Source organism: Psammomys obesus, unplaced genomic scaffold (assembly GCF_907164565.1).
Source record: "Psammomys obesus unplaced genomic scaffold, mPsaObe1.curated_primary_1811, whole genome shotgun sequence".
In the NCBI taxonomy this organism is placed as follows: Eukaryota; Metazoa; Chordata; class Mammalia; order Rodentia; family Muridae; genus Psammomys; species Psammomys obesus.
The window spans coordinates 12,456,415-12,473,718 of NW_026596039.1; the positions used below are offsets into that span (position 1 = coordinate 12,456,415).

The 17,304-nt window shown below is 44.5% G+C and overlaps 1 protein-coding gene across 7 annotated transcripts in view; it reads right to left on the reverse strand.

Annotated features, from left to right (window-relative positions):
- Positions 1 to 17,304, reverse strand: part of Dixdc1 (DIX domain containing 1) — an 81,225-nt gene that overhangs the window by 16,338 nt on the left and 47,583 nt on the right. For 5 of the 7 annotated variants that reach the window (XM_055621982.1, XM_055621981.1, XM_055621986.1 and 2 more), the window contains 11 exons: positions 15,258 to 15,406; positions 11,976 to 12,065; positions 10,646 to 10,699; positions 9,507 to 9,557; positions 6,953 to 7,057; positions 6,487 to 6,540; positions 6,005 to 6,097; positions 5,856 to 5,927; positions 4,894 to 4,983; positions 4,206 to 4,373; positions 3,673 to 3,739 (listed from right to left, as the gene is read on the reverse strand). In XM_055621982.1, coding sequence (XP_055477957.1) covers positions 3,673 to 3,739; positions 4,206 to 4,373; positions 4,894 to 4,983; positions 5,856 to 5,927; positions 6,005 to 6,097; positions 6,487 to 6,540; positions 6,953 to 7,057; positions 9,507 to 9,557; positions 10,646 to 10,699; positions 11,976 to 12,065; positions 15,258 to 15,406 — 993 coding nt within the window. Of the gene's footprint in view, positions 1 to 3,027; positions 3,587 to 3,672; positions 3,740 to 4,205; positions 4,374 to 4,893; positions 4,984 to 5,855; positions 5,928 to 6,004; positions 6,098 to 6,486; positions 6,541 to 6,952; positions 7,058 to 9,506; positions 9,558 to 10,645; positions 10,700 to 11,975; positions 12,066 to 15,257; positions 15,407 to 17,304 lie in introns of those variants that run through there. The other 2 variants (XM_055621984.1, XM_055621983.1) reach the window with 2 other exon arrangements.

The window sequence follows — 17,304 nt, forward strand, 5'->3', positions numbered from 1 at the left end:
TAACATCCCTAGCCCCACCCTACTTACATGGTAGAAAGCTATCAACACTGGCCTGCTACCAGCAGTTTAATTCTGGCCCCTCAGTTTGCCACTGTCGGTGGAAGCCATGGTTGGTAACCATCAGTTCCAGCCTGGAAAATTACCCTCAGAAAAAGTCTCCAGGCAGTCACAGCCGTAGGATCTACACCCTGCCTCCAAGGAAATGTCGAAGCTGAACTTCAACAAAAGGAGTGAACCACCAAGCCTGCTGTATACCAGCCTGGCCTTGAACTCAGATCTGCTTGCCCCTGTCTCCTGGATTAAAGGCACATTTGTATTCCAGTCAGATCACAAAGATCTAGAAGGTCTTTGGATGTGATCTCTTGCCAGAGCAGCAATGTTCTAAATTAAAATTTCTCTACACACTATGGTTGGCTTCAAATTTGTAGTTTTCATGCTTCAAGCTCCCAAGTGCCAAGATGACAGGCAGAGGCTACTGTGCCCAGCTTTTATATGGTTTTGGAAATTTACAAATGTGTTGGAGAAATAGCTCTGCAGTTAGGAGCACTGGCTGTCCTCATAGAGGACTTGGGTTCAATTCCTAGTACCCACAAGGTGCCTCACAAATGTAACTCTGGTTCCAGGGAAACTGATACCCTCTCCCGGCTTCCACCAGGGCTGGTTACCAAAGTGGCGCACAGCTGTACATGCAGGTGAAACACTAACATACACAAAACCCAATACATTTTTAATAAAAATTATGTATCCATCAAAAAGGGGGAAAAATAAATTGGACACACAAAAATATTAGTTCTAATCAGCTATTTGATCTTCATATAAATTGTTTGTATTCTCCACAATTGGTTCTAGATAAAAATAAAATAAAATAAGAAAATTTGAACGTTACTGAACCAATACTCAAAATGTGTACTACAGGGAGAATGGCCAGGTGGAGTAGTTCATCCAACAAGATGAACCAAAAAGGCTGAGTGCACAGGAGCTGGTTCAAACACACTTCCTAACCATGGCAACTAGGTGGTGCAAATACTTACCAGGCCTTAAATGAATGACCTGGACCCTCAAAGGTTTTAAAGAAAGTCCCCCCCCCCCCGAATTGAAGTCCGAGCCTCTAGGAAAGCAGACAGTTCTCGTGTACCTGAGACTACAGTGATCTAGACGTGTGTCTGTCACTTTACAGTTTATTCAGCCTGTTGGGATAGTTTTTCGTACACCATGTAAAGGCTGTCTGTATTATTCAAATGTTGATTTCTGTACCAGCAGAGAGCTGAGTTCTGTCAGACTTCAGTATTTTTATTTTTATGAAGCATCACCTGTCTCAGTGTTTTGTAAGCAAACTTCCCTCACCTTCTGATTGGTTTAGTAAAGAGCTGACAGCCTATAGCTGAGGCAGGAGAGGAAAGGCAGGGCATCTGGGCAGAGATAGGAACTGTGGGAAGAACTGAGAGGCGAGAGATTCACCAGACAGACAGGGAGGAAGTTGGACTCATGGGACTCAGGAGAGATAACAGGCCAAGTGGCAGATGTGGACTAGTATAGACAGGGTTAATTAAGTCATACAAGCTAGTTGGGAACAAGCCTAAGCTATAAGGCCTAAGCTTTCACAAATAATAGAAGGTCTCCATGTCATTACTCCATCTACTGGCAGTCCAAAGAAAGTCTAGTTATATAGTATGAATGCTTTGAGCTTGCATAGTCTCTAGATATTTCAGCCCATGTCAGCAGATTCCTCCATATGGCTGATGGTGGTGACATTATGAGTCCTCATAATCCTACGGCTAATGTGACTCTAGCTGGCTAAGGAAAAAAATCATAAAAGTGAAGCATTGCACACACACAAAAAAAATGTCTACCCAGAAGCTAGAAGTATGAAAATAACAATACTTCTGATTGGCACAAGAACAGACAAGAGTGATCAGTGGAATCAAATTGAAGACCTAGACATACATCCACACGCCTATGGACACCTGTTTGTTTGTTTGTTTGTTTGTTTTATAAAGAAGCCATAAATACACACTGGAAAAAGTCAGCATCTTCAAGAAATGGTGCTGGTCAAATTAGATGTCTGCATGTACAAGAATCCAATACTTACAGATCCATACTTATTTCCCTACACAAAACTCAAGTACAAGTGGTCCAAAGACCTTAACATAAAGCCAGACACACTGAGCCATACAGAAGAGAAAGTGGGAAAGAGCCTTGAATGCATTGGTACAGAAAACAACTTTCTGAACAGAACACCATTAGTACAGGCAATAAGATCAGCAATTAATAGATGGGACCTCCTGAAGCTGAAAAGCTTCAGCAGCACAAAGGACACCATCAAAAGGACAGAAAAAGCAGCAGCCTACAGAATGGGAAAAGATTGTTAGCAACTACACATCCAATGAAGGGAAAGTATCCAAAATACATAAAGAACCCAAAAACTAGATACCAAGAAAACACATAACCCAGTTAAAAACAGGGCACAGATCTAAACACGGAATTCTCAAAAGAGGAACCTCAACTGTCTGAGACACACTTAGAGAAATGTTCAGCATCCTTAACCATCACTGAGACATAAATTAAAACTAAACTTTGAGATTTCATCTTACATCCATCAGAATAGTTAAGATGAATAAAACAAGTGGCAGTGAGGGTGTAGAGTACCGGAAACACTCATCCATGGATGGTGGGAGTGCAAACTTGGACAGACACAATGGTAATCAGTGTGACAGTGCCTCGGGAGGTGGGAACCCATCTACCTCCAGATTCAGCTATACCACTTGTGGGCATATACCCAAAGGACACTCCATCCTCCCACAAACGGCTGATTAACCATGTCATTGTTTTTCTATTCATAGCAGACAGAAGCTGGAATCAACCTAGGTGCCCCTCAACAGAAGAATGGATTTTTAAAATGTGGTACAGTTACATGATGAAATATTGTTCAGCCTTTAAAAAGAGTGAAATCATGACATTTGTAGGTAAATGGAGGGAGCTAGAAGAAGGTACCCCAGGCCCAGAAAGACAAGTACAATGTGTATTCACTTATATGTTTATATTAGCTGTTAAGTCAATGATAACCAAGCTACAATACAGAGGTTGGGTACAGAGTAAGGGACTTGAGGGGACAGATAGATCACCTTAGGAAAGGTAAATAGAATAGACAGTTATGGATGGGTGCAGGGAGATGGAATGGGGAGAGAAGGACACGGGACGAATACAAGGAGAGACAGCTATAATTAAGGGCCACTTGAGGGGTAGTACGGAAACCTGATATTAAAAAAAAATCTTCCTAAAATATATACATATATTAAGGTAATTTAAATGAAATTTCCAAATAATGGGGAGACAGAGCCCCAACTGGATATCTCTTGTCAACAAATGAAGTTTCCATTACCAGGACTGGGTTACATCTGAGTTGTTGGCCAAAGGGGTCCCAGGGGAATCCCCAAACAACCCAGGCTGTGACAGAGTCTACAGGTGGCTCTCCACAAACCAATGGGAAGGCCCCAATGCTGAAGACAACCCGCACAGTGAGCATGGAGAAGGCAAGCTGATGTCTCCATGGAACCTTTACCCCTATGTGAGAAAGGGACTCTGCGCCCTACCAAAAGAGAAACAAAAAACAAAAGAGAAAAAGAAACATTTTCTGTTCTAACATTCTAGACACTTTATGAAAATGAGACTTACTTGAATTAGGGGGCCAGGATGCCCGGTATTCACTACTTGCTTGAGTTCTGGGTGACCTTCCTCGAACCTGGAAAGCCACAAAGATGTCAAGAGTTATTTATGATCAAGGGAAGAATTTACTCATGAAATTTAAAACACAAAGGAAACGTTAATTATATCTTGTTCTACGACATACGAAATGTGACATATTTGTCTTAACAGCGAGCACAGCTATGACAGGCTCTCTCATCTCCAGTGCACTTCCCACCTGTTTCCTCATCCAGAGGCAGCTCTTCCTGGGGATGGGGAAGAGAATAAGCAGCAGGGATCCCGGGGACTCAAGAACCACAATTCCTTACAAAGCTACAGGGCTGCTGAACACAAGTTACCACACATTCCTTCCCTGGACTGTCATACCACGTCTAACCGCCAGCTCCATTGGGACAGAAGCCCAACTGAAGCCCTCAGTAGGGTCCTGTTTTCCTTCATGTAAAGGAGACTTGTCAGAACAGGCTGCCTCAGGAGCTCTCCTAAGCCAGACATCGCAGCATTACCTTCCTTTCCTGTTTCTTCTGTGTCTCCATGACATGCAGCCGCTCCATGAGACTGGAGATGCCCTGCTCCAAGCTGTCGATGGTGTGGTGCTGAGGATCATGGCCACTGAAGCTGTTGCGCAGGCTGCGGAGAGCATCTCGGACGAGCTGGAGGTCACTGGTCTGTGGCTGAAAGGAAAGTCCTGGTGGCATGGGTGCAATGCCATATTTTCACCCAAGCACTGAGGTAAAGGGGATTAAACAAAAAGTTCCTAGGATACAGGCTTGAGTTCTGTGGAGGAAAATCTACCTCCTCAAGTACCTTCTGTTTGCCCACTAGTTAATGCTTTTTGTTTTGTTTTATTTTGTTGTCTTTGTGTTTTGCTTTGTTTTTTTTCCAGACGGGGTTTCTCTGTGTAGCCTTGGCTGTCCTAGACTCGCTTTGTAGGCCAGGCTGGCCTCAAACTCAAAGAGATCCACCTGTCTCTGCCTCCCTGAGTGCTGGGATTCTAGGGGTGTGTCACCACAACTGGCTAATTAAGTCTTAATTTTTTTTAATTGATTTTTAAATCTTGAATACTGAATGCCTTGCATATGTATAAACCCATCAGTTGTCAAGAATCAAAGACCTGGAATATTCAAGCTTAGCCTGGTGGTGATGGCTGGGGCATCACTCACTTCAGCTTGTTCTCCAGGGCTAGGAACCTACCCCTCTGTGGGTGACAGTTGCGGCACCTCTCCCTGCCACTGGAAGGACAAAGCCATTGCGCTGAGAGCTGTGACTGTTGTAGTTGGTCATCTAGAGCATCAAGAAGAAACGGCGGCTGTTAACAGGAGAATTCCAAACCAAGACACTTTTCTCTTTACATTGCTCACTTTCTGATGCAGCACGTAGTGAATCACTTATCAGTCTGCTGCTTGTGTTAAAAGCGTTATGTGGAGGCCCAGGGTAAACGTGGCGCAGCGAGTCATCGTGTTGGCCACACAAACCCGAGAACCCACGTAAAAAGCCAGATGAAATAATGTATACAGGTAAGCCTTACACTTCCACAGTGAGGTGGGAGTTAGAGACACGATTACCCAGAAGCTCATGTGCCAACTGGCCCAGAGTATGCAGCAGAATAATGGAAACGAGGACAGACCCTGCCTCAGCCAGGCTGAAGATGAGAAATGGTATATGTGCATGCACACACACACAAATAAAAATGTTTTAGTGTTATGGGAGGGGATGTGGTCTCCTTATTCCCCACGGCTATAGCGAGGCTGCAGTTGACACTTAGTGGGCACTGTGAATGCAGAATAAATGAAATGGAAACCTTGGCGTGGAAGCCCATGACCACTCTAGCACCCTTTGCTTTGCTTTAAGTAATCACAGAATGCAAGAACACATGTATCTCAAATCCAACTCTGCTGGATGGATTGAGTAAGTCTGTAGTCAGTTGCTTACACAGTTCAACTCTTTATTACAACAGAAAGAGTCACAGTTATTTCATATTTCATTTCTAAGTGTTGAAGCTAAGTACCATCCCAACTCTGTCCCCCTGGTGCTGGAGAGTAAACCTGGAACTCTCATCACATTAGGCAAGTGCTCTGCTGAGCCACACACCTAGGCCCCAGAGCCTGCCTGCACTCCATACCGTCTCTATGGAGGGTCCTAGTGTTCTGGGTTACCTCATCTGCCTCTCCTTTCATGCAGTGAGCCAGAAGAACCTCTTTATGCTCTAGCTCCCATTCTAGATCCACCTGAAAACAGATCAAATCAGGAAAGTGTTTCCTTCAGGCCAAGGGGCCAGGTAGGCAAGCGGCTGATGCGTCCTGACCTGCTGGTGACTGGCATCTGAGAGTTTGCGAAGCGCTTCTTCCAACTTGGCCTGCTGCTGCTGCAAGAGGCGGTCCTTCTGTCCCAGCTCTTTCTGCAATGGAGACAAGCTTTCAGAGGTGTGGCAAACACAAGGATATCAAGAGCTTCGTACTCTGTAATCCAACTTAAAGAGCCTCATGGACCCAGGCTTCCTTCACTCTGTACCCGGAAGGCTTTCCACACCATGACAGTCTTACATGGTGCTGGGATTCTTAGAAAGGCAAAGAGTTTGCAAACTGCCTGTCAGAGGGCCTCTACGGGCTTTCCTCACTACTGAGAGGGAGATGAGCCTGCCACTAACTGTTGCCAGGCTTCTGTGCTAGGCCATCCATGCTTCAGAGCTATCGGAAAGATTTCCTACCAGACAGCAAAGATAGAGTGGAATACAAAAGTGCTCTTTGAGCACCAGCTAACAAAAAGTCACCTGGAGGCTTTTCTTACTTTATATTCGCCTAAGAGCCGGTTCCTGTCCTCTAGCTTCCTCTGCAGATCCACCTACAAAGGCAAGAAAGAATTCAGTGGCGTGGAGGCATTATGTAAAACCCCCCCAGGGAAACCAGCCACTTGGTAACTATGAATTCACAGACAGTTACAGTATACCGCACAGAGAGGGCAGGCCATGATAAAAACATGCCAGCTCTTCGTGTCTTTAACAAAATAAGCAGACTGTACAAGCACAGTTTGGCCCTAGTGTTCTCCAAGCAGAGCCAAGGACCATGCAGGGTTCTGTAGGCTTAGGTGCTGTGACCCAAGACCAGAAATGAGTCTTAAGGGGATAAAAATAACTACAGACATGAAAGGTAGGCACCCCAGGACAAAATAGGGGAGATAAAAAGGGCAGATTGAACGGAACTTTGTGTACCATCCTGCTTGACTAATGAGGTCAGAGTTCGCACATTTAACTCACATTCTGGTTGTGCAGCTCATCCTTGTCCATATTTGCCCTCAGAAGCTCTTGCTTGAGCTGAAGGACAGATGTGTCCTGCTGAGTCAACCTCTGCTGCAAGGCATCCTGGGAGAATATGAACATCCACTATTACAGCCTCAATCCACCACCAGCCAGACAAAACTTCTTACTGACCCCCTTTCACTCTGTATCTAGCATTAGTTCTGGCAAACTGGGAGAAGAGGGAATGACAAGGACCTTACTACAAGGACGTGGGTAGAGATTTTTCTCTCCTCTTCCAAGACACCATCATCTACAGGGGAATCACATCCATTGTCCTACCAAGAGAAACTGGTTTTCCCTCACCTAACACTCATCCCTACCCTACACACATTCCTGGCATTTTGGTGTCCACATGAGACAAAGAGAAAAGACCTTCTGAGATCGACAGACCTAGACTCCTGTTAAACATCCATAACTTCCTACTCAGAGGACATTGGCCTTGAACAGTGTGATCCCTCCTGGTTTCCACCTCTACCTCTTGGGTATATAAATACTCCACCTGACTTAGCACCTTTTCTTCCTTTCTCTGGCCAGTCCCCAAATCCTAGAGTAGTGGTTCTCAACTTTCCTACGATGCTGTGACCCTTTAATGAGGTCCCTCATGTTGTGGTGACCTCTGGCCATGAAATTATTTTTGTTGCTACTTCATAACTATAGTAATGTACACATCTGATATGCAGGATATATGATACTCAGCCCTGTGAAAATTCCCACAGATTGAGAAGTGCTGTTCTAGGTAGGACATCAGTCCTTGAACTCATGATCCTCTTACCTCAGCCTCCAAGATGGTAGGATCACAGGTGTATACCAGACCTCCAGCTGACAGGACAGGACATGGCAGAGGCCATCTGAAAAGTCCCAAGCACTTTAGCCTGGCACATTTCCAAAGTGCATGCCCTCGGACAGATTAGTGAATGACTTAGGGAACAAGGAGCTTCTGTGCTCTGTGCCTAAGTGTTTCTCCAGGGCAGCAGTTTTAGTTTTCAAATCTTTTCTTTTTATTCGGGAGGGGGGAATTGTGTGTGTGTGTGTGTGTGTGTGTGTGTGTGTGTGTGTGTCTGTCTGTGGAGTTCAGGTCCTCTGTAAAAGCAGTATCATCTCTTACCCACTGAGAAATATCAAAGCCAGTCTCTTTAGTCTCTTTATGATATACTTTTTGTTTTCTTAAGACAGGGTTTCTCTGTGTACTCTTGGCTGTCCTGGACTCACTTTTAGACCAGGCTGGCCTTGAACTCACAATGATCCATCTACCTCTGTCTCCTGAGTGCTGGGATTAAAGGCATGCACCATCACACCTGACCCCTTCTGAGATCTTTCAATGTGTTTTAAGCCTATCAGGAATTTCTTAAACTTCATTAGCCAAAGAGCACATTTCTGTTTTAGAATACTTCAATGCACTGAGGTTACTAAACATGCTTTGGAAAATGTTACTGAGTTAGTTTTGGGTAGTCAATTAAGGTGTGTGCAAGACAGAGGGGAACAGTAGGAACAATAGATGAATGCTCAGATGTTATAATCCCATTTGGGTGAATAACATATGTTCAAGGTTATTAGCTCAAGCACTGTATATACCAGCAAAACAGCTCCCCCAAAGTAGCTAGTCTAAAATGCCAACAGAAAATGACTATATACATGTATGCACACATATATATGCACAAGATTATTAGAGGGGCTAAAGAGATGACCTAGTCAGTAAGAGCACTGTCTGCTCTTCTAGAGGTCCCGAGTTCAATTCCCAGCACCCACACGGAGGGTCACACCATAGGTAACTCCATTCCAGGGTAATCCAACACTCTCTTCTGGCCCTCCTTGGTTACCAGGAGTGGTGCAGATTTGCATGCAGACAAAATATCCATACACATAAAAAATGTAAAAAGAGCATTATGCAAGTACAAAGAAGACCTAAAAATCATCTTTACTAAAATAGAATAATCTCCCAAACTCACGGCTAAGTGAAGGAAGCAAATGTCAAGCTGTATTTGCAGTATCCTATTATGTGGGTTGAAAAGTGGGGAAAAATGATATAGACACACTGAATAACTGATAAGTTGCCTCAGGGGAGAAAACTGTTGTGGCAGTGGGGTGGGATGGAGTGGGGTGAGACAGAGCTGGTGGGAGAACTTTCATGGTTTATCCTTTTGTGTTAATGTTATTAACCACTCAAACGCTGTTCCTTTTTCATTTTTCCTAAAAAGGGCATACTTATGAACTGAGAGAGTGCTTTCACATAGAGAAAATTAAGGTGGCATAGACGCAGGCAAGTGACAGCATCATGAGTCACAACCATGCGACAGAAGCCTCAGCAAAACAAAGACATCTCCCTCAGCATTTCTTGCTGCCCACCACACAGCTCTTTCTAGACGCCTAGCTCCAATCCTGTCAGAGACAGCAAAATCCCAATAGTCCCACAAGTTCCAGGTTCTCAACACTCACCAACAGACCACTTTACCTCACAGAGGCTGACCAAAAGCAAAATTAAAAAGAAAGCAAGAATTCAATGTCTTCCTTTTACCTTTATCCCTTGTAAGTTTCTGGCTTCCTGTTTGCACTTCAGCAGCTCTTTCTACAAACCAAATATAGTGAGATCAGATGGTGGCATCTGATTACCTCATTCTGTCAGCAAGAAGACAAAACCCAGTTGACCATTCCATGAAGATTAACCCATCAGCTGAGGCACAAAGCAGATGTGGTCCTGTAAGCAGTAAAGACTGACCCTCTGTTCTCTCTACACCCACCACAGAGATGCCCAGGTAGAAAGAAGATACGCCATCCAGACCACTGGCTCTACATGCAGTAAACTTCACTAACAGAAAAATATAACTACCCTGTCTCTGTCTCAGATCCATGATGGGCCTGTCTTTGCTGCTGCTGAATAGTTATTTCGATTTCATTTAACTGCAGCAAAGGGCTGGCAAGCTTCTGACTCTCCAAAGGGCTATTGTTTCTTTTTTTGTGGACTGGAGCTATTGTTCTTTGTGGTCCAAACAAAAACGAATTTTAGGTTTTAGAAAAGCAATGCCTGTTACTGAGACTTGGGTCTCTTGTGATTATGTCACATAAATGATTCATAATTAGCTTATCTAAGATGGGGTCCTAGACCTGGCCTCCCAACACACGGGCTCCAAATTTACCAAAAATGCAGGTCTGAGTGTGTGTGCATGCACACAAGCATATTTCAGGGAGGAGGGGAATGTGCTCAGTTACAATGCTCTACCACTGATCTATAAGAACTCTGGAAAATATTCATGAATAAGAACCACACTAATATTAGATAATTTCCCTGTTTTTGAGGCAGGCGCTATGTTTTTCTGGTTGGCCTGGAATTCAGTATATAGACCAGGCTAGACTCTAATTTATATATGACCATGCCCAGTCTAGACTCATCTTTTTCTCTCAATTAAAAAAACAAAACAAAACAAAATAAAAAAAACCCAGAAATACTTCAAAGTTCCAGAATGGTGCCCATAGAGGGCACAGACACCATCAGACACAGTTCAGATGTGTCTCTCTCCTCCAAAGAAAGGCATGACACATAATATTCTGCTAGCCCCCAGCACTGTATCCCTTTCTCTCTCCAGAACTGTCCCAAAGATGGCACATTACATTCCCAAAATTATTTTCAAAGGAGAACATGTACATGTCCAATCGTACCTTAAGGTCTTGATTCTCCTCCATACTCTGATCCAGACGGCTTCGGATTATAATCTGAATATAAGACAGAGATGGTCACGCACCTGTACTAACGGTCATAGGCCATTCATTCAACAGATGCTTGTTGAGCACCTACTAGAAACCACTTCTGTACTGTGAACACATGCCTTCTTGGTGCAGGCATATGTACAAAATACATGGCATAAGACAATTATGGATGAAGTTTAGAGTAAGTATGTGTGTACTGGGAGAAGCAGATGGAGTCAAGGGAAGAAGAGATAAGGTTCAAAAGGAAACTGGGAGCCAGACCATGAAGGGCCAATGAAGACAATGAGGAATTAATACAAAGTTTTCTTTTGGTTTTTAAAAAGTATTTATTGTTATTATTTATCATTGTGTGTACCTGTGTGTGTCTGCCTATGGGTATGTGCATGTGACTGCAGTAGCCTTGCGGGCCAGAGGCCAGAAAAGATCCCCTAGAACTGCAGGGAGCCACGTGACATGGGCACTGGAAACTAAACTCCAGCAATAAAAAACTTTATACAATGGGAACACAAAATAAAATGATCCTTAAGCTATTCTTGCAATTTTACTGAAAATGAAGTAGAAAGGTTAGAAGAGGAATCTAGATTCAGAGCAATCTGTCTGGAGGCTGCTAGGACGCTGCATGAAGGCCCAAATGAAGCATTGGGTGTGAAGATGAAGATACTGGATATGAAGGGACGATCAGAAAGCCTTCAGGGACGGCATCCAGGTTTCTGTTCGGGGCATCTGAGTAAAGGGGTGGATATGAACACACGTATAGAAGGACAAATAGAGTCAGTGGTTATGTGGAGGACAGAAATACTTGGTTGAGGACCTACTGGCGTTGAGCTCTGTACCTGGCACTTGATAACGAAGACCATGATTGAATAGCTCTACAGCTCTGTGGGGGAGACTAGAGAAGCAGGTGCAGAGTGATGACATGCAGGGCAGATGACACAGCCCCGCGACTGTGTGAGACTGATGAGGACCCCCGTGAAGAGCACCCACATCATGACACAGAGAGAGGGAAAAAAAAAGCTTTGGGGGACCCGAACATAAACCCTGAAGGGGATTAGCACCCTGGGCGGCTTTGGTCATTACTATAGCTCTAGTACCGTGGACCTGTGTCTGACTCAGAGAGTCAGCATTTGCTGGACATCTGTTGATTAAATCAAGAAAGAAACCAGGAAAGAGTAAGTAAAGGTGGCAGAGAAACTCCGAGAGTCAGGAAAGAGTCTTTCAAGAAGGTGAGGTCAAGTGTGAGAACAAGCCTGGTCTAGAGCCCAGTCATGGGCATGGAGCTTACCAGCTGTTCCTCTGGGTTGACTCCGGGTTCGCAGAGGGCCAAGGGTCTTTCCTGTTCGTCTTCGGGTAATGATCCATTGAGCAATAAGGCCTAGATAAACCACAAAGAGGTAGAAACTGAACCCCCTGCCACCTGATCCAGCCTGGAGTCAGGGCTTGGTAAGTTCACCACAGACAGAGATCATCAGATAACACCAACATGTTTCTGAAGTAAGGTAGATGATAAATAACCTCTGCTTATTTCCAATGGCCCTGACCGCACAAGGCTCCTTCTCTAGGTCCCTCTCCCCAATTTGAAAACAGAGTCTCATTTATCCCAAACTATCCTAGAACAGCAGAGGATGGCTTTGAACTTCTGGCCCTCCTGTCCCTACCTCTCATGAGGCTCAGACCCAGAATTCCACGAAGGCTAGGAAGGCACTACCAACTGAATTACATGCCCAGCTGCAGGGGCTGCTTTCATCCCTCTGGATACACATGGGCCCTCAGCCCTAAGGAGTCTTGGTCTCAGAAGACCTAATAACAAACCTCCCCTTCAGAAATGTCCAAACACATTTCAAACTAGAGCTGTTCAAACACAGCTCTGCCAGCTGAAGGGGGATCGAAAATCAGCGTGGAATTATCCTGGCTCAGAGATGTATATTACAATGATCTGTTTGAAATCTATCAAAAACATGGCCTTGGGACTAGTTGGGTTTTGTTTGTTTGTTTTAAGAATTCTGCATTTTCACCCCAAGGCAACATAAATAGAAGAAAGAAAAATCGGAGATGTCCTCATTCACTGCAACTCCAGGATATTTTCATTAGAGTATTAGTAAGTAGAAAAAGGAGCAGATACACCCGGAAGCTGGAAGCTCGCTTCCGGGGCCCTAGTACACTTCTTCTCCCAGAAACCCATGCCTAATATTATAGTAATAGCTTGTCATCTCGTTCCTTCACTTCAAAATTTATTTTGAAACTTACTTTTATTATTGATTGATTGAGATAGGGCTTCACTATGTAGCCCTGGCTCCTCTAGAATTCACTACGTAGTCTAAGCTGGCTTTAAACTCATAGAGATCTATCTGCCTCTGCTTCCATGCAACACCTTGTTCCAATAAAGTTTATTCTGATTTTTAATGTCTCTGTATGTGTTTGTGCACATGAGTTCAGTGCACAGAGACCAGAAGAGGATGCTGGATAGCCTAGAGATGGAGTTACAGTCTGACATGGGTGCTGGGACACGAACTCTGGTCTTTTATAAGAGCAGTACATGTTCTTAAGAGCTGAGCCATCTTTCGAATGTGCGTATGTGCGTGGTGTGCATGGGGAGGTCGGGGACAGCTTCCACGAGTTGGTTCTCTCCTTCCACATGTGGGTTCTCAGTCTTGGCACCCCATGGCTCTGCCTGCTGAGCCATCTCACCATCCTCGGGAGCTTATCCTTAAAGTGGCATCCTGATATAGTTTAGGGCCCCAAATTTAGATCTGCCTGTTCAGGTAGGTATTATGAGATGTATCAGGTGAGATAAAGATGGGAAATTCTGTTCTTATTTTGTCACAATTTTGTTTCAACTTGAAAGACAGCTTCAGAGGTTAAATAAACCCTGTTTTAATAAATATAACACCAATTCATCATACGTGTTAATGGAGAATGTTTAAAATCCAGCTAATGGTCCTCTACTAAGCACAGTAATAATGTTTCAGAAAATCAAATGAGCTTGGTTTTTCCATGGAGTTATGGTGAGGAGGGATGGGTGGGCAGGCACACAGCCCCAGGGTTAAGGGAATTGCAGAAACAGCCATAGCAAAAATAGTAACCCCAGTGGCAGGCTGCTCAATGGTCTCTAATTACGGCAAGTCACAATGAATAAGTCACAAATACTGGATGTGGCTTGACATACAACTTGTTCTTTACAGAAACAGCTGAGGAGGGTGCTGGAAGCCTTGAGCCCCTTTGCTCTTCAGCTGAGACTGAATCTTCAGTCATCTCGTGGCAGTGAATTAAAACTCCTCCATTGGAAGGAAACGTTAGGATGTTGCTTTTCTGCCTATCAACGTTCTTTCTTTCTTTTTAATTTTTCTGTTTCATTGAATTTCCCCCAGATTAAGGAACACAAATCAAACAGCTAAACTGATAGTTACCCAGACCTTATTCAAACATTGAAAATTATCATGGGGGAAAAAAATCTGGTTAGGTAACCCTCCCACCCTCAAATTCATGGAACACTTCCTATTATAACAACAACAAAGGGAGGGGGCTTCAGCTGGGCTGTAAAGTGATCAAATAAATTAATTAATGCAAAATACATAAAAGAAAAATCATTAAGGTATTCTTTACTGGAGTGGTGAAAGGAATCGAACAGGACTCTTTTTTTTTTTTTTTTTTTTCAAACATAGCAAGTTGCACACACCCCAAACTTTCTTTGGGAGTGTTTGGGATGTAAACCTTCCTCCAATTGCTCTAGGTTCCTGGGGCATACATTATGCAAACTGTTTTACCAAAGCACCAATCTCCTTTCTTCTTTAGGAACCCTTTGTGTCCCCACCCTGTTGCGGGCTGGCTGGGAGCATGCCTTGCACGGCCTGCCAGAGGCTCACACATAATGTGGGCTTTGTTTATGTGTCCATAAATATTTCACAATTCAAAACCAGTGCAGTTCCCAGCACAAACAGAATGGGATATTCCTAGGCAATTTCAGGGTCATCAGCACACTACAGGGGCTCCTCCAGAGTCAATCGAATAAGGACACAGGAGCGAGGGGGTTTTGGGGTGGACTCTATGTCAAGTGGGTCAGCCAATCTCTGGGGGGAGATTTCCCCAGCTGATAGCACAGGTATAGGAACAACTGAAAGGCTTTGTTGTTCAAGGAAACCCTCTCCCACCAGAGCACTTGCCTTGGCATCAGTTGCTGGTGCATTAGGAGGGAGCCAAGTCCCTCAGCTGGACTCGGCTGGAAACCTGGTGGCATTACTGCCTCTTGCACCTTTCTGCTGCAGAACTCCTGAGAGACCGTTTTTGCTAGACGTTGCAACTGCAGGTTTGTGCGTGCATAAAAGACACCTACCTACAAAGCAGGGGTCAGCCAGAGCTTCTGTGCGCACAGTCCTAACAGCTGGGCTTTAAACAACAGGCTCAAAGTCCACTTAAAACATTCACAAATACGGAATTTTCACTCTCAGTCAATACTCGCACACAATTAAAATCAGGTGGGTTTTTGTTTCTTTGCCAAATGTTACCACTTACAACTTAAAAGGAATAATTAACTAGGGCACCAAAAACAAACTGTAAAGGAAAGAGTTACCTGGAGTCCTGAAATCATTTTCTTTGCTTCCTCCATTTCTCTTTCTAAATGTTCTTGCTGCTCCAACAACTGTTCTTCCCATGTAGCTTCCAGATAGGCTCCTGGGCTCCCAGGCCGCCAGTCTCGGGATAATGGAGAGTCTGTCTCATCTGCAAAATGAAAGGTGGGAGCACAGTCCATGTTGAGGAAGAGCGATTTCCGGCAGACCCGGCTCAACGCACTTCACAGGTTTAGGTCACCTGCCTTCCAAACCTGTTCGCACAGATACACTGGGCTCTCCACTAGGTGGGGTTGTGAGGCACAAAGAACAGGCTGTTAACTGGGGTACGGGGCTGGGAACACACAAGCTCTGTGAGGAAAGTCCATCCCTGTGATCCCCCAGGAAGTAGCAGGGCTCCTGCCACTGAGACCCATTAAGGCATACAAACTGCCAACTCTGGAATCGACATCCCAGAGTCCCATTTGTAAGTAAAGGAACTGTCTAATGCAAATAGAAACAAAAGTCCTTTTGGTGACTCTGAAGCTTCAGACAGAATGCTAGTTCAGCACGGGGCTGGTTGTTTTTCATTAACTTGACACAAACCCAGAAACACCTGGGAAGAGGATCACAAATGAGAAAACCGCCTCCGTCAGATTGCCTGTAGGCAAACCTGTAGGGCGGTTTTCCTGATTAATGATTGGTGTGAACTGGCCCAGGCCATCGTGGGTGTACCACACCTGGGCAGTTTTGGGCCTGGGAGGTAAAAGGAAACAAACGGAGCAAACCAGTGAGCTATGTGTCTCCACCGAATCTGCTTCAGCTCTTGCCTCCTGTTTCCCACCAGACCGCCTGCCTTGGCAAACCCTCAAAAGGAACTATACCTCTGACCTAAAGTAACCCTTTCCTCCCAAATCACTTTTGGTAGTGATGTTTTGTCTGCTTGTTTTTATCACAGCAACAGAAACCCTAACTAAGACAAACACATTCCTTTCACCCCCTTGAGCCTAACTGAGCCCTTTTCACACGTCATGTGAGTCATCCTGAAAGAAAATTAGTAAAGTGTCCTCCCAAAACCTTAATATTACAAGAACTTATGTCCTTGTCCTTAAGACCTCTTTGCTCTGGTGTCCTTGTCTGCTTCGTGCAAACAGCATGCATCGCCATTTCATGTGCATTATGGAATGGGGGAGATCTTCGAGCAAGCTTCTCTTTTTCTAAGAGGTGCATAGTAACCCTCTAAGCTGTGGGACTGAACATGTTAATGTGAAGATTAAAAGAGGTAAGTAAAGCAGGAAGGACCCAACAGTATCCTACAGTGCAGGTACTCAGTCGTGTCCCCCCCCCCCACAGCCTTGCATTTGATTCTGGGGGTGACTCCAGGCCTTTGCGACAGGGTCTCACTATGTAGCACAGGTTGGCCTGGAACTCTTTAGGTCGTCTAGCTGGCCCCAGCTTTGTGATCCATCCATCTCCATCTCCTGAGTACTGAAATTAAGGATGTGCGGCACCTCACTCAGGCTACTGACTGGTACAAATGCTTGGGCTTGAGGGCATGCAGAGTAAAGAATTCCATTTCGGTTTTTCTTTTGCAGGGTTCTGTTTCATTGTAACCGTTACGGACTTCAACCCAGTGCTGGTACTTTGCTTTAGCCATGTTTCTTTTCATGTTTAAGTAGATGGTGAAGAAAAAAAAAAAAAAAAAAAGATAAGCGAGACAGACTCAGAAGATAAGCAAACAGAACTCTGTGGTCCTTTCTGTAGCCCTCATACCAAGACCTGTTCCTCTGCGGCATGGGCATTTTGGTTCAAACTATGTATTCCTGGCTCCAACCTAAGTCAGCAAAGCACCAGAACTACCTTCACAAAATGGGAATAACAAAACTATTTACCCGAATAAGGCTTCTGACTGCCTCAATGCCATTGCCTAATTCGTAGGCAGCCAGCTAAGGGACAGCTTCTCCAGGCTGCTTCGAGCTTTTCTGACAGCTCAATACCAGAAAGGGCATTCTGTAAGAGGACAACTACATTAATTGGCTCAAAGGCATTAGAGCCCTTTAGAGCTGACCC